The sequence below is a fragment of the Streptopelia decaocto genome, assembly GCF_964273445.1.
Source record: "Streptopelia decaocto genome assembly, chromosome: 1".
Classification (NCBI taxonomy): domain Eukaryota; kingdom Metazoa; phylum Chordata; class Aves; order Columbiformes; family Columbidae; genus Streptopelia; species Streptopelia decaocto.
The window spans coordinates 43710233-43733794 of NC_138663.1; the positions used below are offsets into that span (position 1 = coordinate 43710233).

A 23562-nucleotide genomic window follows, 5' to 3' on the forward strand; every position below is an offset into this window, starting at 1 on the left:
ATTAAAATAAGACCTGCAAATAATACCTTGAAAGGGGGGAATGGGAATGATGGAGATAATTGGTATCGAGACATGTAATTCTTGCTGCTGCACAACATCACAGATTTCTTTTTCTAAATTATTCACCGCATTCTTTGGCAGTGGTAATGGGCTCATACTGTTTTCTACCAGCTTAGGATCTGGTCTACTACCTTTCTAGGGAAAATTTGGTTTAAGTTTCCCTCAAACAGCAAGACAGATTTTTCTCATGCTTCCTGCTACTGAGTAGTACCTTGACATCTTATTCTGGCTACATTTAAGTTAGCTGGAAAACTCATGTGAGAGACAAGACTTGACTTTTTACCTCAAAGACAGATAGGTTTCAATGGGTATTAGATGGGTATTAAATAAGTATTAAATGGCTATTACCTTCCTAGGAAGAATGGCAGAACCTGAGTCTTTTCTAGGTAGACATTTCACCCAAGAAACTTGCAGTTTCAAAATGGCAGGAAATGACTGAAATTGATGCTTAGTAATTTCAATCTATCTGTGGTTTGTGTCTAAAGGGCAGGACTAGGATTGTTGAGTAGCTGTGCCATAAATGTTTATAAGACATTACCTCCTTGTTCAGAGGGAAAAAAGAATCCACAGATCTTGCAATTACAGTCCTACAAAATGAGTAAGTGAAACAAAGTTCAAGGCAACCTTTTATTTCTTAGTCATTTTTTTCAAATAAATGCTCTATACTACTAGAACCTTCATGTTTTACTATCCTGGATTGCCTTGAACTAAAAGCAATTACACAGCACACTCCTCCTTAAAAGCCATTACATTGTACCTTGCCAAACATCCTCATTGCAGTGCATTAGAGTATGCTTATGGTTAAGTCATGAGCATCACGAGATATCCAGTGTTTCCATTGCAGGGAGTCGGATGGCAGTGGCACTTGCTGGCTTTTGTTTCCCGTGTGCCAGTTTGTGAAAATGATAGGCCAGTTTAAAACTTTCATGTGGGCCCCGTCAGTATTGTTTACACTGACCTGTTTTTTGTCAGTGATGGGTTGTTTATTGTCATACTGAGCTACTCAGACTATTCTGAAGCCTCAAAATTTTGGAACAATGGATCTGGGGTCAGTACCACAGGGGAATTATTTTCCCCTGACACTTAGGGACACATCGAGTCCTGTATTCACAACGGTTGTGTCTGCTCATATATTTACGTATTGCCTGAAAATATGTCATATCTCAGGATCATTGTAGCCTGTTCAATTTGCAGAATGAAAGATTAATTACATTATGCTGGCAATGCATTCCAAATGTTGATGGAGTTTATTGTTTCTCACAAAACCAACAGTTAATATAGCATCTTCTGATCAGATTGACGGATAGAAGTATATTAAAAATTCCAAGTAGATTAATTTCCTGTATGAACCTAAATTGTTTTCACACATACGTGTATGCTAAAATGATTGGAGCTATCAAGGAAAATAAATTGCAGCCTTGTTCATGGAAGGCAGAAGAGCAGACGTTTATAGACTGTTTTCAGTAGGAAGCTTGCAAAAATAATTGATTGGCCAAAATTTACTCAAAATGGAGTTTTAAAGAAGTTTAAAGTTGCACTCCAATATCCTTGTTGTGCTAAATTATTCAGAGTGAAGCTCAAGTTCATAAGCTGCCAGTCTGAATAGAATATTCACTTTAATATGAAACATTATTAAAGTCTATCACCTTCCTTTCTGGAGACGGTTCTACCTATGTACCTATATGCAAGGCAGGGAAGTCTATAGTGCCATGAGAAAAGCTAATGAGACTATAAAAAAGGGCTAGCCCTTAGCAAGCTTTGCCTGATTGCCGGGTGAAGTCTGGGAACATACACTTCACAAGTCCACAGAAACTTCCTGCTAGTGGCAATCCTCCTCTTTTCTCCAGAATGGCATTGTATGAATGCCAGAATCTGGATTTGGCTAGCAAGAACTTGACAGGGAGAGCCCCAGGTGGATTAGCAAAGGGAAGCACCAGGACTTGTCTGCTCTGGCTTCCACAGCACCTTGAACTCCTCACTCCCGTGGAGTCTCCTGTAGACTTGCTTCCCCTGGCTGCTTTCCCTTCCCACTCAAAGGCTTTCATCTAGTGTAGGATAGCCTTTCCTTCACCGTTTGCTCAGCTCTTATACGCTGTGTCCTGGACCACCGACTAAATGCTGTTGCATATAAACACAATTGTTTCTTTCAACAGGATTTGATGAACAGGTGCAGCTTTTCACCCGCCAGACAGCATCTTTTATAGCTTTATTATTAAAACAAGCCCAATTAAACAAATACAGTATTTGATGTGTTCTCCACACACCCCGATTGTATTATGCAAATACCTGTATACATACATTCAGCCAACATGCCCATTTGCTTGCATTTCCTTAGACGGCACTCCTGGCATTTTCTCCTCATGTACATGTCCATCTCACAGTTGCCTCCATTTTTGCACTTGTATACTGCATTTTTTGTGATGCTTCGTCTGAAGAACCCTGCACAACACAGCAGTGACACAGGTAAAAGAAAACACTCAAAGAAGCAAAGGAGTCAAGCTGAAAAGCAACTTCAACTCCAATAGGTTTCTGAATGACACCTGTTCTGCTGCACCACAAGTTTCTTTCAGTGCCTGGATGACTGTATTCTTGCTGTTTGTATTGAGAATAGTATCAGAGGCTTATAATTTAATAACATGATAAATCACATGCCCAAATATTAGATATTAGTCCAAAGTAAGGCTCTGGAACTGTGAATGTTGGGAAAATTTAGACCCGAATCTGAAACCTACCAGGGACAAGTTGAGCACCAGCACTGGAGCTGCAGTTTGTTACCATACAAATAGCCAGAGAAAAACAATATGCATCTGTTAAGTCTCTTGAGGTACAGGATGGGCAGAAAGAGAGTTGAGTAACTCATCCCTGCAGAAGGTCCCCGTACTGTTCTGCTTACACACCCCCCAAGTTTAATGAGGAAGCTGCACTGTATCTGCCTTTTGTACACGTGTTCTCCTCCCCTGTTTACAAGCTACTGCAGTCTCATTCACTAATTATTGTCCAGCTGATGAGTTAAGCAGTCACTTAATTTCACCTGTGCAGGCAGTTCTACTGGTATCGTCACTGAATTTGCTCCAAAATTGTGCAGTGGTAACTGCAAACAGCAACCGACCCAAGAAATCAAGAGGACCTTTCCTCAGTTTGTACAAATCTCTGATTTGACCACTGCCTAGCACATCTCTGAGGGTGGAAACATGGGAAAAATGAGGAGTGCTCAAGATATTAAACGTAATTGACTAAAAGAGTCATCACAAAATGAGAGTCGTTGCTGCCAATCATGACTTGAACATTTCCTGAATTTATAGTTTAGCTCAATCTTTTTACATCATCCTTTGTATGGCAGAGATTATTGAGTATCAACTACAGAGGGAATTAACTCTCTCTGGTGTAGAACAGAAGCTTAGTTTTCCTCCCCATCTGAGGGCAGGTTTATGAAATAGACTCCTGGGAGCTTCACTGATTTACAGTGCACTTCAAACTAGAGCTCTGCGTAAATTTACATTACCCAGAGCTATTCACAAAGCTTTTGCTTTCTTGTTGCGACTGGATGACACAATAAAACCACCATCATTTTCCAACCTGGCACTTCAATGCACTAAGAGAGGCAGCAGATAAGACCCAGGCTCCCATATTCAAATTATAGTGAAAATTCACATGTGAATCTGAATTATTTTCCAATGCAGGTTTTGTCTGTGTTTTTCAGAATGCACTGAGCTAAGATACTGTCCTGCTAAATCTAGGGAAGATAGCAGATGATGCAATGATTTTGCCATTGTCAGATGACAATTTCCCAACTTTTGCACATGTTTTTATAATTGCATAATCTCTTCCAAGCACCACTGTGTAGCTACCAGTAAAACAATTCCGCTATCTGGTCACAAAAAAAAACAGGTACTTCTCTGAATCTGCTGTATTGCCTGTTTGAAATCTATTCCATGCACTCTGTTTTATTGGCTTCTTTTCAGATAAATACGCTTGACTGGCATCAGTCTCTTTTGAAATGCAGATTGCTTAGAACCTCCAGCAGCCCCAGGCATTATTTTTATTCATCATTCACGTGGTGGTTAATACCTTACCATTTACCGGCCAGGAAAGGGAGAGAAAGCCCTGGGTTTAAGCTGTAGGTTCTCAGTGCCAGTTAAAGGCAACTGCATCTGCTTTACATAATTTATGAGTTTTATTTGTTAAATTTAAATCCTGTAATTCATGACACATTAATTAGTAGTAAATGTGGAAAAGCTCTGCACAAATATTTATGACATTCTAGGTCTGACTGATGACTTTATCACTCACCTTGTCCACAAGGTGTTGCTCACTTTTTCATGGAGGAGCAAAGAAAAAGAGCTTCAGTAAATTTTTTTTATTATTATTATTATTTTTTTTTAAAGTATGTATGAATGTGAAAGAAGAATGTGAAACTACAGATTCAAAAAGCTAGGAACCAATATGATTCAAGCAGTCAAATATTTTCTCTTGAAAACAAAGTTTTTCAAAAAGTTAAATGAAAAGTGAAAAAATTTTTTGGCAAAAAGTATTCTAACCATACTCTTGCTTTAGTTTTATCATGAAGTGACTCTGAAATTATATTATTGAACAGAAACCATAATTAATTTTGAAATTAGCTTTTTTGTACAAGTCAAATTTCCAGATACGCCCTTTACTAATAATTCAAAATTAACTTAAACTGCCTGCAATATTTAATGTATAACTTTCTATATTAGGAGGGCTTTTACAAAAATGCAGATACAATCAGAAATGGCATCTGTTGGAATAATGAAGGGACAGCCTCAAAAGCTGAAGGTTTTTCTGGCACAGTCTAAATTTTATCTGATCTTACCAAATGACAAAAAGCTCATGTTGGCTGGAAATGTTGAATTTGCTTTGTTCTCTTAGCTAGTCATGAATATGATTAATTATAGCTAGAGCTGCTCCAATGTTACTGATGCTAATTTTTCTTATGGAAATTATGAAAGCTGAAGGAGGACAGCTGTTAAAAATGTACATGAAAGTTTTGTAAGTATCTCAGTTTGCCATCGTGATGGCCAACTGCTTTGGGTTTTTTCAATTTAAAAGTTTTTGCGGTTTACAATTGCTAACAAAGCACCTGCTCGGCTCTGTCAAGACGTGCCACAGCATTCCTTCCACCCATGCCCACGTGGCAGGTGTTAGCGTGAGGAGATTAAAGCGAGACCCTTCACTGCAGGAAGTATTCCCAGTCTGGTGCGAGACACACCAAGCATTATGAGGGGCAGTTTGAAAATTACAAAAACCCTTACCAACAGCCTGTGCAGAGGGAATTCATGACTGGCTTTTCTCTCAGCAGAACTTACTCAGTGGCTTTACTGAACAAGCAAAATTCTATGTTGCACTTGTTCTGCAACATCTGAAAATGGTCCATAAAACCCAGTATCACAATGAAGACTAAAGCTATACCAAAAAGTCTCTGACTTTCTGCAAAGTTTGTCTCAGAAATTATGTCGACAGCAGCAGGCTCTAAAGCACTGCATATTCATCACTATGTTGTAGCAATGCCTGTGAACTGCCTCATCCTTTACGTACCACAACTGTGATGCTATTATTGTTAACCAAGGTAGCATTTTCTGAAGTGATATATTTGAAGTGGGAAAAAACTCAAGGAGGCCTTTTTTTATTTTGGTAAACCACAGGCAGATCTTGTATGAGAGCAAATGTTCTGTTTAATCTGCCTTTACATAATATGTAAAATGTTAATTAAATAGTTAATACTTATTTTTTAATGGATGGCAAAGTATTAAAATATATGTATATACGTGTATACTCCTGCCCATATGTTTAGATAAATGTTCATATGTAGGATGATAAATAGGATCTTAATATTGTTTCTTCTGCCCAAGAACAAAAACCAAAAAGCATGGAGGGTGTTGCTGAATGCATTACCCAAGAAAGAAATGAAAAAAGAATTAAAATAACATGTTCATCACAGAGGACTGAATCCCATCAAAATATGCACAATGCCTCCCACTTTGAATAAGAATGTCTGCGACATCAATGGAGCAGGGGTGCTTCAAAGTGAGCACCAATCCTGCAGAAAGGGATCTGCATATTATATTGGACACACATTGATCATGAATTAACAGACTCGTTACCAAAAAGAAGGGCTAATTGCATACTTGGAAGCAAGATGTGAGGTAGTTCTTCTACTGCACTGATAAGAGCACAACTGAAGTACTGACCCCAGTTTTGGTCACCATGCTTTGAGGGTAATGTATAGCCATGTGAAAAATTCCACAGATACACAAGAATGATCAGAGATCTAGAAAACATAGCAACCTCTTCACCTTGTCGAACAGAATTACTATCCTCAGCACATCTTTCTACTGAATCAGCTGGTACTTGAGTAATCTCAAAAGTTTATTGCAGAAAAAGAACACTTTATCTTTAAATAATTCAACTTTTACTATGTTTGAACAAGGGTACTATTCTTTGTAAATGATGTTGCAGTCATGAAACAGAGTGAAAACATAAAATAAATTATCCCAATAAAGCAGTAAAATTATGGTTACATAGAGTGATTCAAACTGAATCAGTAGAGAGATGAAAGCCTATTTCCTCTCACAATGGGTTCTAGTCTGAGTATGCACCTGGTGGATTTAACGTTTATCCTAGAAGCATTCTTTACAAATTCCATAGTTTGTAGTTGTGAGTTGTTGAAAAATGACTAAGTTATTTAATAATGAAATTAATAAACAGTAAGAATAGCTAACTAACAAAGTAAATGTATCAATACTTGGAATCCTCACATTAAAATTAAGGTTAATCTGGTTTATAATGACAGCATTCCTATAAGTCAATTAATATTTTTTGACTTTGAGATTATTCACATGGACACCATAAAGAAACTAATTTCTTGTTTATTGGAATTACTGAGACTAACTATATGACCCTTGACTGTGTTCGTTTTTAGAGTGGTTGACCAGCGTGGTCTGTTGTACCCTCAGAAATTATTTTGTAGTAGATAAAGCAAAACCACCAAATCAATTCAAAGTTCACTCTCAGTGACAGTGAACTCCACATTAAGATATTTTAGTGCTTCAGTAATGTCCATGCTTTAGCCTTTATCTGTAGAACAGATATAGTAATGAGATATTTATTCACAGAACAGAATGAAAAACTGGGGCATTATTTTTCTTTCTATAACGTACTTCAGCCCTGTCACAGAGTAACTGTCTTTAGGTGTAATAGTTATTCCATTAGCATAACCTTTTTGTCCCTCTCTGCTCAAATACCTGGCAATCATGTTTCTAATAATCCTAACAATTTTCTATGTGCCATTTATCCTGACACCAACTTGGGAATATTGTGAATATTCTAAGAAGCAAGATATTTATCAGATGCCACCTCTGTCCTGAAGAAGCTCTCTCCCTAAGAATAGGCGTTATCCCTTCAAGCAAGCCTAGAATTAGAAAACCTTTTGTTTCACAAATCTGAAGACACTCACTATATCCTTTGTGAGCTGAGGGAAAGAAATTCTCTGGGAACAGTCTATAGGTGGGAGGTGACAGCTTTCATTTCTTTTCAACACACACCACAGGAAGCATTTGGGATGGGTTTGCAGCTGATTTCTAAGGCAACCTCGCACTGAACTCGCAGGAACCTCCATGGGTTTGGTTCCTTCCAAGGTAGAGACCATAGAACAGTTTGGGTTGGAAGGGACCTTCAAAGGTCATCTAGTCCAACCCCCTGCAATGAGCATAGGCATCTTCAACTTGATCAGATTGCTCAGAGCCCCATCCAGCCTGGCCGTGAATATTTCCAGGGATGGGGCATCTACCACCTCTCTGGGCAACCTGTTCCAGTATTTTACTACCCTCACTGTAAAAAATTTCTTCCTGATGTCTAGCCTGAATCTCCCCTCCTTTAATTTAAAACCATGACCCCTTGTCCTACCACAACAGGCCCTGCTAAAAAGTCTGTGCCCATCTATCTTATAGGCCCCTTTTAAGGACTGAAAGATTAGCATCAATAGCTGCCAAGGCAGCAGAGCCAGCCTGCCAGGCCCCTACATGGAAGCTGTTCCTCAGTTTACCAGGACGGCTTAAGAGCAGTAGGTTGGCCAGCTGTGCTCTATATTCATCAGACAATGGTCGAAGACACTGCTAATCTGTCTTGGAGAAAATACAGAATAGTATCCACCAGATCCAAAATGACGGATCACTCAGATGTAATTAACAAGAAAAACAAAACAAAACAAAAAATCAGAAAATGCTGTGCTTATTAGCTGAATTGTGTTCTGTAATTGATTTCATCTTACCTTTGCATCCTTCACAAGTAAGAGCATTATAGTGGTACCCAGAGGCTTTGTCACCACAGACCACACAGAGCTCTTCTCCTTTCACTCTTCCTGTGGAGTGACCCAGTCTAGGCTTTTTGGCTGCAGGGATATCCATTATTTCTGTCTCCCTTGTGAAAAAGGTGTCTGAGGGTATTCTCCTGAGCTCATACATCCCAGGGGAATACCATTCCTCATGCTGTGGAGGATAGAAGCCTAGGTTGGAGTAATAAGGTGGTGATGAAATCTGAGGCTGAACTTGGGGAAACGGCACGCTGTTGTACTGTGTGTAAGGTGACACATCTGCCTCTTGCACTGGAGAACTCATTGGCTCTGAAAGAACACCTGGAAAATAATAGTGCAAAAATGATTTCTATTATTACTCTGAAACTGCAGTTGTTGGAGAAGTTTCTGCTTCCAGACATCCAATTCAAAGACAAGGCATCATCATGAAGATTGCATTATCTGAGCTCAGATTTGCTGTGTATCTTGCAAATACATTGCAAGATATTTTAAAAGTAACTTAGCTATTCTTAGCCACTCCTTTACTATTGGTGGAAATGTCCAGCACTGGCCCTTACATAAAGTAATCTCTAAAAATACCATGCAGCTGACTGTGTAAATGTACAGTTTACAAGAAAGGACAATCCACACCAAAGAGAAGCTAGCAACCCACATTAGGTGTCACAGCAGAAGACAAGAAATCCAAACAAAAGCCAAAAATCCTATGGCATTGGTGAAAGTTAGGTCAAGACTCAAACTTCATGTTAATTTCTGTTTAATGGTGAACGAATACATCATGATAGAGAAAAATGGCACTGGGGAAAGAGAACAAGAGTGAGGCTTAATTAGAAGACTAAGAACTTGAAAGAAACCTTCTGAGGTTTCCATGAAGGAGCAGGGAAAATATTCTGAATATAAGTGGCGAAATCCAACCTTCTCACCATCCACCCTCCAGTGACCACCAAGGCAGCCTCTGCACCTGGTCCACAGCCCCTACAAGCCAGTACCAGTCAGTGCAGTTGTACAGTTCTCAGATGCAGCACCTCTGAGCCAGCAACAAACCTGGCAGTTGCAAGCTTTCCTGTCAGGTTCCACACAGTGTCTGGGGGCTACCTTAACTTTGCACGTTAAATAGCAGGTTTAAAAATGAAAACAACATATAGTAGTCCTTAGTGTAATGAAAATCAAGCCCACGCCAAGCAGCTGAAAAAAGTGTTTTAAAAGTTGGTTGCAAACTACTTCATATTTTCTGTTGGAGAAGCCCACATCTTGCTGTTTCATGAAAACACTGACACAATTCCTTCATTAGTTCCAATGAGAGAATCTGAGAAAAATAGTACGTATTTCCAGGAAGATGCATGAGCCGGGTTAGCTGAAATAGAGGTAAATTTCCATGCAGTTAGAATGTTTTATTCTTAGTAGCTAGCACAGTATTTTGTTTTGGATTTAGTTTGAGAATAATGAGATAGCACCCTGGGATAAAGTTAATATTTGCTTCCAGTAGCTTTCCAGTGTTTGCAATTTGGAACAAAAAGAACGTAAGAACTCACTGATACCTTGGCTGTTGACAAACGGACGAAGGACTTTTCAACTGCCCAGCTGCAGATGCAGGATAGCAGCTGGGACGGAGCATAATGAGACAGCAGTGTCTTCCAGATGGATCAGTGAAATATTCCATACCATGAACGTCACGCTGCGTAAGTGGGAAGTTGCTGGGGACTGGCCTTGTTATTTGACTGGAATCATCTGTGAGGGTTCCTGCTCCTGTTGCCTGATCTGTGACTTTCCTACACCTGCTGTGATCTCTGCATTGTACTGGGCTCTCTGTGCTCACGGTGTCCGCCCTCTGGCATTCATTGCTGGGAGCGCGTGTCCTAGCAGCAAGTATTGCTCTGTATATTTGCATAGCTTTATATATCCTACAATATTGACATTATTGACTCTTATTTTATTATTATTCTAGTAAATTTGTTTCCATTTCAACCCACGAGTCTTTCCTCCTTTTCTTTTCCTTCCCTCAGGGAAGGAAAGGCGAGAGCGGCTGTCTGCCATTTAGCTGCTGCCCAGGGTTAAACGGTAACAATGCTGAGTCCCACTTTTATTGGAGTCAACAGCAGTATTTACAAGGAAATCATAGATTAATGTTCATTGGTGACCACTATTAAACAGTGCTTCAGAAGCACTCCAAAAATCTTATTTGCTGACATAAAGTCAATTCCCTGGCAAGCCTCCTTCACTTCTGAGGAATCAGAAGCAATGAAAAAATGCCAACAATTGAGGGAGCATCTGTAATGATAACAAAGAATAAAAATCTGTAGTAGGGGATTCTTTCCTCTCCTTTGTCTCACTTCAGTTAGTACCAGAAACTAAACTTTTCATTTCAACTACTTTTTTCACTTTCAAGGTCTCAGGCTCTTGCTCTGCAGCCTGCTGCCCTTCCCACTTTACCGTGCTGCAGAAGCCCTACAAGTGGTTTGGATTTATGTGATTTCTGTACTGTCCACAGCACATCTTTGCCAATAGCAAGTGCTGAGGTCCCAGTTCAAAAATAAGCAGCAAGATGTATGTCAGGAAAAATGTGACACACAACCAAATGAGAACAATGGTGACATTTATTATATAGCAATTAGTTTAATTATGGTTGCATTTAGTTGCTCCATAAGAGGCCAGGGCCCCCAGTACTGCAGTAGTAGAAGCAGAATAGCAGGAGGCACTCCCCAAACCCAAATTTATGCCCTTTATAATAAATAAAAAGCATAGACCTATGGAGACCTGAGACAAAAGACAGGGGGGCCTCTATGGAAGAGCCCGGAGGTGAAGTTACAGCTTCATGCATCAAATGTAAACTGGCACTGATAACTATCAGCTGCAGTGGTGACAAAACAAGTACAGGGTGAGGACAGCAATGGGTTTAATGATTGGAGGTCTGTCTTTAATTATATTGACCATTTGTTGAGGCTTCTGCTCATTAAGACTGGTCAAGGTACTTCAGGTACAAAAACTGGTGATGTGAGATACACAATTGTTATAAAAATCATTCAGTTTCTCTTTGGAAAGGAATCTGTTCACCATGGAAACTTAAGTTGTCACTTGATGGTAGTTACTTAGTTGATTGAGTTTGGTAAAGGAAAGTGGGATGATCCCAAAATAAAAAGAAACCGTTGATTTTTAACTTTATGCCATCCACAGGACATTCCACAAAAGCTCTGTGCCAGCCTCCTGAACTGCTTAAGCCTCTGAAAGAGCAAGAAAAGGCTGAAACACTATTTCCACAGGGAAAAAAAAAAAATATATATATATATATAAAAAAAAATATATATATATATTTCTCAGGACTTGTTAAAAAAAAAAAAATTGAGACTGCTAAAGAACTGCAGTACATGCTGAAACAATATTGGATGTTTATTTAAAGAACTATAGATCCATTTGGGTTACAGATATGTTTAGAATAACCTTCCCAATCATTAATTCTGCTCTGCTTCTGTAGGAAACAAAAAATCTGAGTCTTAATGCATGAAGTTAAATACAGGGGAGAAAAAAAAAACAACAACCCAAAACACAACAAAACACAGTCATCCTGTATCTCCTTTTTTTCCTTATGTGTCAAGTACAGGGTTAAACGATTCATCTGCATTGAGTCCATGCTCAGTGCATTGGAAGGGAAAGGGAGGATAGGCAGCTTCATGCACGGTATTGTTTTATATAAAACAGGTTTATACCAAAAATTCTGGGAAGTGCTCGGATACCACAGTTATGGAGACCAGGCTGATTTTTAAAGATAATTAGCTTTGTGGGTTTTTTGGGGGTTTTTGGTGTGGCGTTTTTTTGTTGTTGTTTGATTGTTTTTTTCAAGTAGACCTGTTTGAAGGGCTTGGTGGGTATCTGTATTTCATCCTTAGAAAGCAGCTGACTTGGGCTGACTCAATGAGACACCGTTCTCCACCCGAAACAGATCAAAAACAGTTGTGAATTTATTTTTTTTCCCCACAAAATTGTCAGTGAGTCTAGAATTAAACATTAAAAGAAACGACATGCTCCAAAACATTAGTGATCTAAAATAATTAATAAAAATAATTGTTTAAAACTGTGGAGGTGTTCCATACAGATGATTTCAAAATGAAATTGTTTCATTTTTTTAGTTTAAATGTTCTTTTATTTTGAAATATTGTCTTAAAAAGCTGAAACAAATGATGAGGTTGAAATAGAAACTAGGATTCTTGAAATTATTGGAACAATGTATTTCTATGACCTGATCCAAAAAGTGTGGTCTGGGCTGTGTTCTCCAACCTTCTGTGTGCATGAGGCTTCCAACAAAAGCTGAAGGAGTTCTGCTTGCAGAGGCACATGCTGCACTGCTCTGTCCTGCGTGACGTTTGAAAACCACACTGATTTTCAGAATTATGCTTTGCAAAGTACATGTGAGTCTAGAACAAGTAGCTTCTTATCGCAAGAGAAAACTAATCTTATCTTGCCAGACGGAATGTACATATGCTTTTATCCAAATACATATTAGTAGAAGTCTGAGACAGGCTGGTCTCCTGCCACTGTAAAGCATGAGCCAGCCCACTGAAATGGCTGGAGTTGCAGTAGCGTGAGCAATGAAAGTGAAATCAGAAACTAGCTCACTGGAATACAGCGATATTTTACATTTGTGTGGTCTTCACTATTTTGAAACGTTTATCTGTTTTTCCTTTTGGAAGCAAAACTTATACAAACCTTAAAGAAAGACTACCTAAGCACACACAAATGTCACGTTAGTTATAACTACACATCTTTTAGATTATGTTTAGCAAATAAAAAACATTTCACAGAAATCTAGAAAACCTACTAATATCAAAGAGAAAGCTTCACATAGCTGTGGTCAACATTTTACAAATATTTTTCCACATTACCCTCCTTAAGGTACCCAGTCCTCCTTGGCCCCTCTTTTGCTTTTTTTTTTTTCCTTTTTCTTTTTCCCCCTAAAGACTGCATATAAATAAAACTTTATTAACTGAAACTCATCACAGATTTTTGCTTTTGTTCCTTTAAATTTTAAATATTTTACAAAAGACTTGAAGAAATATTTGACATAGGCTTAAGCACTCGTAGAAATGAAATGGAATTTTCCTTGTAGGAACTAAAGAAAGTGTTTTCAGTTTGCAGAATTACACTGAAATTACGTGCAGATTGAAGGTGTTTATATCCAGCATATTACAGAAATTACGAGAGCACATTTTAATGTAAAAATTATTGTTCGACTAGTATAAAGCTAATTGAAGAGAAAAAAAAAAATCTAAGCAGGTTTGAAATATGAACTTCTGGCTCTCAGATTATTCATGAAGGATCGTAAATAAGAACAAGATTCAGGATTAAGTAATTTGGAAACCATAGCATAACCGTTAATGAAATCCTGATTTAATTCCAAACAATTTATTTCCAGATCTTTAGAGATGACTTGGTTTAAACAACCACTCAGCATCCTATAGTTTCAAGAAAATAAAACAATATCAGATGGCAAATATGTCCAAGCAAGAACACCACAATGTCCTACCTTAGGCTGTCTTCAGTCTGACCATTTCTTGAAGAAAAAGACTCTCCTTAAGTTACCCAATCCTCTTTGTCCTCTCTTTTTCTTTTTTTTTTCCCCCGCTAAAGACTATATATAAATAAAACTTTTTAATTCTGCTTTGTCTGTATCCTGTTGACTTCTTTACTGTGAGAATTTTTTAAGAGTAGCAAAGGAGTGACACAGGCCAGAGGTTATGTAGTTTACTGATTAACTTCATTACAGAGGAACTTGATTGTAAATGTCTGAAACAATAGCAATGCCCATTTCCAGGGTAGATTTACCTGCATAAAGTCTGGTTACCATTTAAGGGGATGCCTCCAAGTAGCCTAGCCATTGTAATTTTGTACCTATTGTGGTTTATTTACAACAAATTTTTTATCAATTAATATTTATTAATGTCAGGTGATTCTGTGCAATAGATTAACCACTTCAATATGACAAGAAGCATGTTTTAGCTGACTGGAGTAGCAAATGTTTTTTTAAACACAGAAATGTTGTATTTTCAAATAGAGGCCAAAGTGCTCAGGCCATGCTGGATACATCTGTGTGATAAGATAGAAGAGGGCCAGAGAGATGTTCTCAGTGCAAGACCAGAAGTCAAGAATCTATTTTCATCTGTGTAGCTTAAATTAATTCTAACTCTGTCTAGAGTGGGCAGGATGCATCTGTACTACATAAACTTTGTTGCTGACCTTACTCTTCTGGGCTCATGTAGCCTCCTTGTGGCTCTCAAATATTATTGTTCAATGATTGGGGTTGGAAGGGACCTTTGGAGATTATCTAGTCCAAGCCACCTGCTAAAGCAGGTTCACTTAGAGCAGATCGCAAAGGAATGTGTCCAGGCGGGCCATTTCAGTTGAGAGCACCTGTGACATTGTGAGGGCTGTGTTGGATACCACCACAGCACTACTGGGACAACATAAAGTCAGAAGATGGAGTTACTTGTCTTAGTTTTATGACAGATAAGGTATGAAGGCACAAACCCCGAGACAGTGTTAGAGGGCAGTGTAGGGCACAAGAAGACAAACCTACCGCAATCTTGACCATGCTGCCTTTTTGGAAACGGTACCTGGAGAAAGCCCATGTCTTAAAGGCACCTGCTAAAGCAATTTAGAGCCACAGAGCAAGCTAAAAGTTGAGTGGAGTCAAGATGGACAGTCAAGGGTGGTGAGCCTCTTTCATTCTTCAGGCTCTTTCATTCACCACTGTGGATGAGCCCACTGTACCCCAACCTCAGGTATGTGATGAGAACCATATGGAAGTAAATAAGCAGAGAATCAGGTCCCAGACTGCAAGATTCCTCGTATTTCACAAAATAATCTCTTTTCCAGGCTAAGATTCACAAATGACTCACACATGCACAAAAGGAAGCACCAAACAAATGCATTTTGGTTTTGCTTTGCTCTATGGTGCAACTCTCAGAGCCCCATTCATCTGCATTCCTTCTTTTTGTTGTTGTTTTTTCTTTTTTTTTTTTAACCCTCAGTTTGCCATTCTGTTTAGTTTGGCTCTCTTCATAATTATTATATATACATGATTTTCTGTTTTAATTTGTGTTGGTTTGTTTCCTTTTGATTTGGGGGTCTGTTATGTGCCTAATTATCTTCTTTGCAGGGATGAAGCCAGATGTTGCATCATCTGCCAGGTGGTGCTAAAACCAAGTAGTTATTTAACATATCTAATGATTCTGAAGCTGTTTAATCAGTTTGGACACTTGATCTACTATTTTTTTTAAAGCATAACCAGAATAAGTACGTATTATTTTAAAGGGAATCAGACTTTTAAGCTCATCTTAGGGTACTGTTCTATGCCTACAACAATTTTCAATGTCACCTCATTGTTCTTACATTGTCAAATACGTAAGACAAGTTTAGATGTATTGCTTTCTTTTCTCCTTTGCTAGGTTTCATTTTTTGTGTATTCTTCCTTGTCCATTTGAATTCAGCTTTTTAGATTGCTCATTCACCGCAAAAAACTTCTTTCTCAGATAGGAACATGCACAATGAGGGTAGCATTTCATGTCTTCTTGTATTCTTCTGTTACATTACAAGAAAACATTGTCAGGCCATCAAAAATACTTAAGAGAGGTCTTTAGTCAAATTAAACATGTAATAGTACTGATCTATCTTTCCAGATTCTCAGGAAAAAAAAAAATCTCTGATAGCTAAAATTTCACACTTCATGTCGTGAATATTAATAACTCCTATATAAGGTGCTTTTACAGAAAATTGAATAGGGATATTATTTTAAAGGCCTGGTACTTACCATGCAACTGACAGTTTCAGTGAAATGTTTTATGTATTTCAGATGCCATACAAATGCAGAAGCTTACATTCCATGTTTAAAATATGAAGACATTTTTGGTTTCTGAAAATTAGTTCAGTCCCTTGTAAAAAGGGCAAGTCATAACCATTGGAAGAAATTTGAACAATGGAGATATGGGTATTTAACAGATGTATTGTCCATAATATGAAAAGCTTTCAAAGACAATTGGAAGATCTTATCAAATATCTTTTTCCAACAGTCTTGCTGTCCCAGCTGAATTGCCTTATTGCCTTAGAGCAGGGCTTGTCAGCTTCAGCATAGGGCTCTGCTAACACACCTCAGTGTCTTCTAGCTTGTGTCCAGCCAATTTGGCGCAAAGTGGAGGAGCTCAGATCAGTCTATGTCTATCATGGTGGAAGTTTCCACAGGACGAATTCGTGGCTCTAAAGTGAGCTGCAAAGCTCCCAGTAAAGTAGATCAGGACTTCAATCCTAGATTACAGGGGTCAAAAATGCAGTTTGATAGGTGTGACACTTTATTTTAGCTCAGGATATAAAATCAGACCAGTCTTCAGCTAGATGGCCCTGTTCAATTCAATGGGTCTTGTGAAATAAAAACAGGCTCTGACTGAAGAAGGGAAATAACAGAAGAGAACAGGTCCCATGGAGACCCCTTATGCCTCTGGGATTTCTTGTCATGGTGAGTCCCTTTCCCTCACTGGAAAAAACAGAGCTGCAAGAAAGAAAAAGTTGATCTTGCAGACAGATGCTACAGAGGATGCATTTTACCTATCTGGTTTTGACCACTTCTTCAAAAACCTGTTTTCTGTGAGAAGATCTAGGATGTTTCTAAATCAACTGAGTAGTAAAGTAGAAAAATAAAAGCAGTTTTCCAGGAAGACCGGGTGGAAGGGAAGGACCCTGACTTCTGCTCGGTTAAAGATCCTTCCTCATTTGCATTTTGAGGCTCTTCTTCTAAGGACTATAACTACTGAAGTGAAAAACTGCAGTTAAAACACATTAACTCCAAAACCAAAAAGAGATACTTATCTCAGAAAAATACTGTTAAAATACCAACATACATTTCCAACTACTGAAAGGAAGAAAATGTCTCTTGTCTTTAAGCTCTTCTGAAACCTGCTGCAACTAGAAATCCTGAGGGTGAGTACTTAAAGTGCCCTGGAATCACCATGGTGATGAGGCTCGCAGCACAATCAACTCATGATTGACATTTCTTTTGAGAGACCTGAACCTGGTGCTAATGTTTGGAGATGCACTTAGATTTGGTTTTGAAGGGCTAAGAACACTCTCCTCATAAACTGAGTGAAGCATAATAAAAGGATAATATATTTCCAAGGTTTTTACAGAGTTTTAGTTTGCATCTTTGTAAAAGGAGACTGTTTTTTATAAAGGCTGATGTTTGTAAGCCAGCAATTTCTTTCTTACATTATATTAGAGCTGCAATGTGTGATAAAGCCTGGGACAAATATATATTCTAAGGGACGTTTAAAGAAAAGCTTTCGCCCTGCTTCCATGGGCTCACAAGCCTCTACCAGCCAAAAATGAACGTCAAAAAATGCAAGTAGTTCAAAAATATAAAATTGAGAGGCAAAATCATTTCCTAAGAGCATCTTGAAGAGACGGAGTAATATTTTCCAAAATGAGTAACTCTTTCTATGGACTCAGTTGCATACTATTTCTGATTTTTTTTTTCCAGCTATGAAAGCAGAAGACACCAAATTTTTAAAGAATTTACTTCTGAGATTTGAGTGACATCTGGCAAAACAGGACCAAGTGGCCATAAAAAACAGAAGTCAGCTTAAATGAAACACAGCACGAGTGCTAAGACTCCTTCCTAGTGGGACCCCTGATTCTTTCTGTTACAGAAATGTCAGTTTGAATTAAATCTCCATTATGCTAGGCTCTGAATAGCTATAATGGGAGACACAATCCCTCTTCTGAAGACCTCACAGCTTCTGAGTAACATTTCAGTGTGGAGCGAAAATATTTCACATTGACATCCTTCCTTGTATTTTGAAGCTACCTGATCATTACTCTTTAAAAATATGAAATAATTAGTGAAAAAGTAGACATCAGGGGAAAAAATGTTCTGGGAAAAAGTCCACCCTAGATTTGAACATCCTTCTCTTTCTATATCATGGCCTGACATTGGAGTTAACAGGTAGCAAGGAAGTGTTTTGGCTGTTTACGTATACTTTTTCAACAACTGCAAAAACTATTTCTTCCACCAAAAACCAACACATTTACAGGAAAAAAAACAAACAAACAAAAAAAAAAACAACAACAAAAAAAAAAAAAACAACAACAAAAAACCCACAATAATACACAGTAACGTGATGGGTTTTGCTTGTCTTTAGTGACAGTACTTTAGTTTCACTATATGGATCCAGGACACTGGAACTGGTTGGATTTGGAGAGATGCTCCTGACTTCTAATAGCTCTGTATTAGAAGAGGGGTGGTTAGTAGGTCAAGAGAGATTTTCCTTCCCCTCTACTCTGCCCTGTTGAGACCACATCTGGAATATGGTGTCCAGTTCTGGGCCCCTCAGTTCCAGAAGGACAGGGAACTGCTGGAGAGAGTCCAGTGCAGGGCAACGAAGATGATTAAGGGAGTGGAGCACCTCCCTTATGAGGAAAGGCTGAGGGAGCTGGGGCTCTTTAATTTGGAGGAGACTGAGGGGTGACCTTATTAATGTTTACAAATATATAAAGGGTGAGTGGGGCCAGGCTCTTCTCGGTGACAACCAATGCTAAGACAAGGGGTAATGGGTTCAAACTGGAACACAGGAGGTTCCACTTTAATTTGAGAAGAAACTTCTTCTCAGTGAGGGTGACAGAACACTGGAACAGGCTGCCCAGGGGGGTTGTGGAGTCTCGTACTCTGGAGACATTCAAAACCCGCCTGGACACCTTCCTGTGTAGCCTCATCGAGGTGTTCCTGCTCTGGCAGGGGGATTGGACTGGATGATCTTTGAGGTCCCTTCCAATCCCTAACATTCTGTGATTCTGTGCAGCAGGAATGGCTCTGCATGTCAGAGTCCCTCCATGCCTGAGCCACTATTCTTGTTTCGGACAGATGAAACTGAAATGTTTTCAATTTTTCCAGCACTCAAAAAGACAGACTTCTTGTCTTATTTGGACAGGAAACTTCTGAAGTATTAGAGCTTTCTGTGGGGATCTGTATTGTGTGTGAGGCCCTGAATGTATCATGTTACTCAAGTAAGTTCCCCCTCTGCTGCCAAAAGAAAGGCTAAAAAAATGTATTATTCTTTTTTTTTTTTTTTTCTGAGCAATACATGTAACAGAAGACAGCTTCCCCATGCTTATAAAATATTGATCAAGAATTCTTCATTCATTAACAAACCCATGTTCAGCCTTGAAAAATTCAGTGGAACTGGAGCAAGGAGAATTTTCCAGCCCGCGTTATAAATTTTCCTGTGCATTGAAATTAATAATATAAGTTTTTAGTGGTCTCAGTAAGACAATAGTTTTAATTTAGGTAAAATTACTTTCAAAAATCTGCATAATATGGCAATGCGAGTACATTGCAGCATAATTTTATTACAAATTAACTGAAAATCTATCTGCTTAGTTTGATTTAAATGGCTCACATGAAGATAACATCCAGTCTACATTCAAAGGTCTGTCTTTGCTGAGTGGTTTCAGGTATTAGAATAGTGTTATAAAAACAACCTACAAGCTCTGCTATGAGCAGTGATGAGAGCAATAATGAACAGGATTAACACCACAGACCCATTATTTGTTATTCCTTCCATAGGTATTGAAGACTCAAGAAGCTGGGCACATTAATACCACACATCCTTGACTTGAGATTTCAGTGAATTTTCTTCTAGGTTTCTGAGTAAAGGAAAAGGATAGTTTGCTATTTTAAGCTAATTTGGTGACTTACCAAACAAATGAGGACCTTCAGCAAGAGAAAATCCATCAGTAGTGGCTAGCTGATGATGTCCTATTAAATTCATTTCAGATCCCATTTATTCTTCAGTTCAGGATTAATATGCTAATTAAGAAACAGGTTGAAAGGAGATCCTGTAAGGTATATTAATTTTTAAAAAAGTATATTTAAAACAAGATAACTCATTTCTGTGTTCCTACTGTAAGGCAGGATATTGTTTCAATATTTACTGTAACAAACATTGGCTTGAAGCTACAATACCTAATTCAGCCTTTACATACGATTCTGCATCTAGTTTGTTTGTTTTTTCCTTGCTGTGGTATATTCTATTTGCCAACCTTCTGCTGTTCATTTAAAACTAAAGGCCGTTTATGCTCAAACATATTAAAATATTAACAGAGTGAAGCACTGACCTGACCTGCTGAGGGTATGCTTCCAGGGAATACCAGGTATTTACATTATTTTTTCCATCACCCTTTCAATTTTTTATTTTTTTTTTCTTACTGAAAAAGTGCAATTTATAGTTAGGTCAGAAGAGCCAAGCCAGGAAACTTGAGTTTAATTTCCAGTGACTGCCCTTTATCTTGCCTTCAGTAATTACTGTCTGAAGAAGACAAATGATGGCAAAATCAGAAAGCAAAGCCTTGGTCTAATAACCAAGCTAGCCCACCCGTTTCCTTTGGCATCTGAAGCAGCTGTACAAGTCTCTTGCTTGGGGAGGTTGGGAGATGCTTGTTGCTGCTCACCAGCATATTTCCCATCCAGTCCGATGGAGCGGCTTTCATCACCTGAGGCTGACAGCAGCACTGTACCTAGGTCTTCTCCTCCTTGCTCCAACTGCTAGGCTATTAAACAAGAGGCAAGAGACTGGCCATTGCCTCCTACTTGAGCAGAGGCTACAGCTAGAGCAGCACTGCATCCAGGAGAAAAGCCAGCAAAAGGCTCCTTTGTCCAGGTCTGGCACATGTGGGTGGGATGGGGCAACTCAAGGTTGCATCTAGGTTAGGACCATCAGCTACAGGACAACATACAGCTCCGACAAGATGTCTCAAGGCTTTATGCAGACACCAGGATTCTGCAACAAGTTAACAGAAATCTGTTTTGCTTTGATTTATATTCTTAATTCTTTATTGGGTTTTATTCCCATGGGACTGTCCCTGGGACTGTGTTTCCACTCACTGAAGGTTTTTCAGAGTTATAGCCCAGTCTGCTTCCCAGTGAGGGCTCAGCATGTTTCTCAAGCAGAAGTGAAGTCATCTGACAAAAACTTGAAGGCAGCAGGAGGCCCCAGTGCTAAGCAGACTGAGAAGTAGCTTGTGAGAGCAGCAAGCACGCTGTGTAATTATATTCAGATTTGCCCATAAGGATTCATTAAGTTCTTTCTTAACATAAACAAAGGCCCTCTAATTAGACAGTTGCATTTTAAATGTCTGCCGACAGATAATTTAAACAGTTTACTCAGAAATGTCAAAAGCTACTTGTATCACAGACCAGATAGGGTTCTTGTGGAAAATAACATGTAAACACACAGTCTCAAATCTAGCACAGAAATGCAGTTTTGCAACTGCAAAAAAATCCACATATCTTGGGATGGGCTTTGGGGAGCAGCCCAGCCACCCCCATAGACCTAAGTTTGCTCCCAAACATTTTACTGCCTTGCCACCACATTTGCTGGGGAAGGTATCTGCTGCGCTCAGGAGGTGGACATGCCCATATGGCTTCAAAGGTCTTACAATTCCTGACAGCCAGTTTTCTCATGAACTGCCCATGACAGACCCTTGGAAGTGGGTTTATCTTACAGCCCATGGGTTCTGCCATGAGAGAAGACAGCAGCACAGTCTGGACCCTTATAGTGGTCATTAAGAGAAATGTCAAAATGATGCACCTTCAGAGGGCTTCTGAATGTTTATCTGGATTTTCTCAATGAATACCAGAGAACAGAGCCCATCTCCACCCTCTCCGCAAGTGCAAGCTCTTCAATAGCTTTCTTGCAGCCCACGGGCATGCAACCCTTGTAGTTCCATGCAGGATTAGCTCTCCCTGCAGCCAGACTTGAAGACTACATTCCATCACTACTAGTACTTCTCATGTCTCCTCCACAGACTTTATATGAGGACCTAACACTGCAACAGCTAAAATGTTGGCATTGGAATTGTGGATTCTGTATGTTCATACAGAGCCCTGAGTTTATCTTCTTAGGGAATTCTGGATGTCATATCAGAATATTTTAAAGACAGTCCAAAGAAGACATCCATTCCTAAGTATTTTGATATACAGTCAGACTTTTTATGCATAGCTTCTTAGCTTGTAAGGTATACATCCTACACCTGTGTAGTCTGTACTTCAAATAGGGAGGAAGAAAGCAACCTGTATTTTTAAACACCAAGATAGTGTTTGCAGTTTTACAGTCTCATTGTATAGTATATAAATTTGTTTCTTGTTGCTTTGAGGCTATTCCATTTAACATGTCATTAGATAATGTCACTCTTTAACCTCAGGATAGATTTCTTAGAATCTGTTATACTTTACATACACACAAAACCCCCATGGTGTTATAAAAACTGCCTTGTTTATGTCAAGAAACTTGAGAATATATTTGTCACAACCTGTGAGTATGCTAGGACATTACAAGTTTTGTAACTCTCTCTCTCCTGTCACATCAATTTTGATCTGCATAGATTCAGTCTGAGTCAAATGTTCATTATGATTTTACAGTTACCACCTTTTTTTAATACTTCATTTTCTTTAATGTATTCAGCTGATGTAGACCATTTACTGGATTTCATGGAAGGAATTAATTCTGTCTTCTGGGGATACCTGCAAGGCACAAGACATGATCACCATTAAAAAGGAAGGAAATATATATTCCATTACATGTAGCTTTTCTGCTGTAAATTTTCCTGAACACTAAACTCTTCATTTAATGCTCATTGACATTTTGTGTTGATTCTTCCTCTTTCCAGCCTACTGTGAGCTGTCTATCATATATTACATTTATCTAGTTAATTTTACCAGTATTTAAAAGCAGCAGCTACTGATTTCCAAATTTCAGAACGACAGCAGGTACACAATATAGAGCATTTAAGCACTACTTATTCGACACTGTGTTCAAGTCTGGGAAATCGTATAGACCACCATAAGACAGTGTCATAAGGCATCACAGACCCAGAGGCAGACTCCACTTTCAGAGATCTGTTTCCACAATGCACACCCTATCATTAGCCTCTTCTCAGCCTCCTAGGCTGCTGCTGTGTGTTAAACAACCGTGGTAACAGCTGCCTGCAGCTCCCATGGAGCAACTCCAGAAGCATTGCTCTGACCAGTGGGATAGCCACAGTAGACATACAGAGGGACCCAACCTGCCAGCAACACAGCCAGGTGACCAAGGGGACCATCTGCACCACCTACCCACAGGACCTCTCAGCAGAGGTTTCTTTCCAAA

At 38.9% G+C, this 23562-nt stretch overlaps 1 protein-coding gene across 2 annotated transcripts in view; it reads right to left on the minus strand.

The window, feature by feature from the left end:
• NR1H4 (nuclear receptor subfamily 1 group H member 4) overlaps positions 1 to 20199 on the minus strand; it is a gene marked incomplete at both ends in the record, with an annotated part of 35662 nt that extends 15463 nt beyond the window's left edge. The window contains 3 exons of one of the 2 annotated variants that reach the window (XM_082044980.1): positions 2359 to 2499; positions 8348 to 8710; positions 20115 to 20199. In XM_082044980.1, the coding sequence (XP_081901106.1) occupies positions 2359 to 2499; positions 8348 to 8710; positions 20115 to 20199 (589 nt within the window). Of the gene's footprint in view, positions 1 to 2346; positions 2500 to 8347; positions 8711 to 20114 lie in introns of both variants that reach the window. The other variant, XM_082044979.1, reaches the window with a different exon arrangement.
• Between the last annotated feature and the right edge of the window lie 3363 nt (positions 20200 to 23562).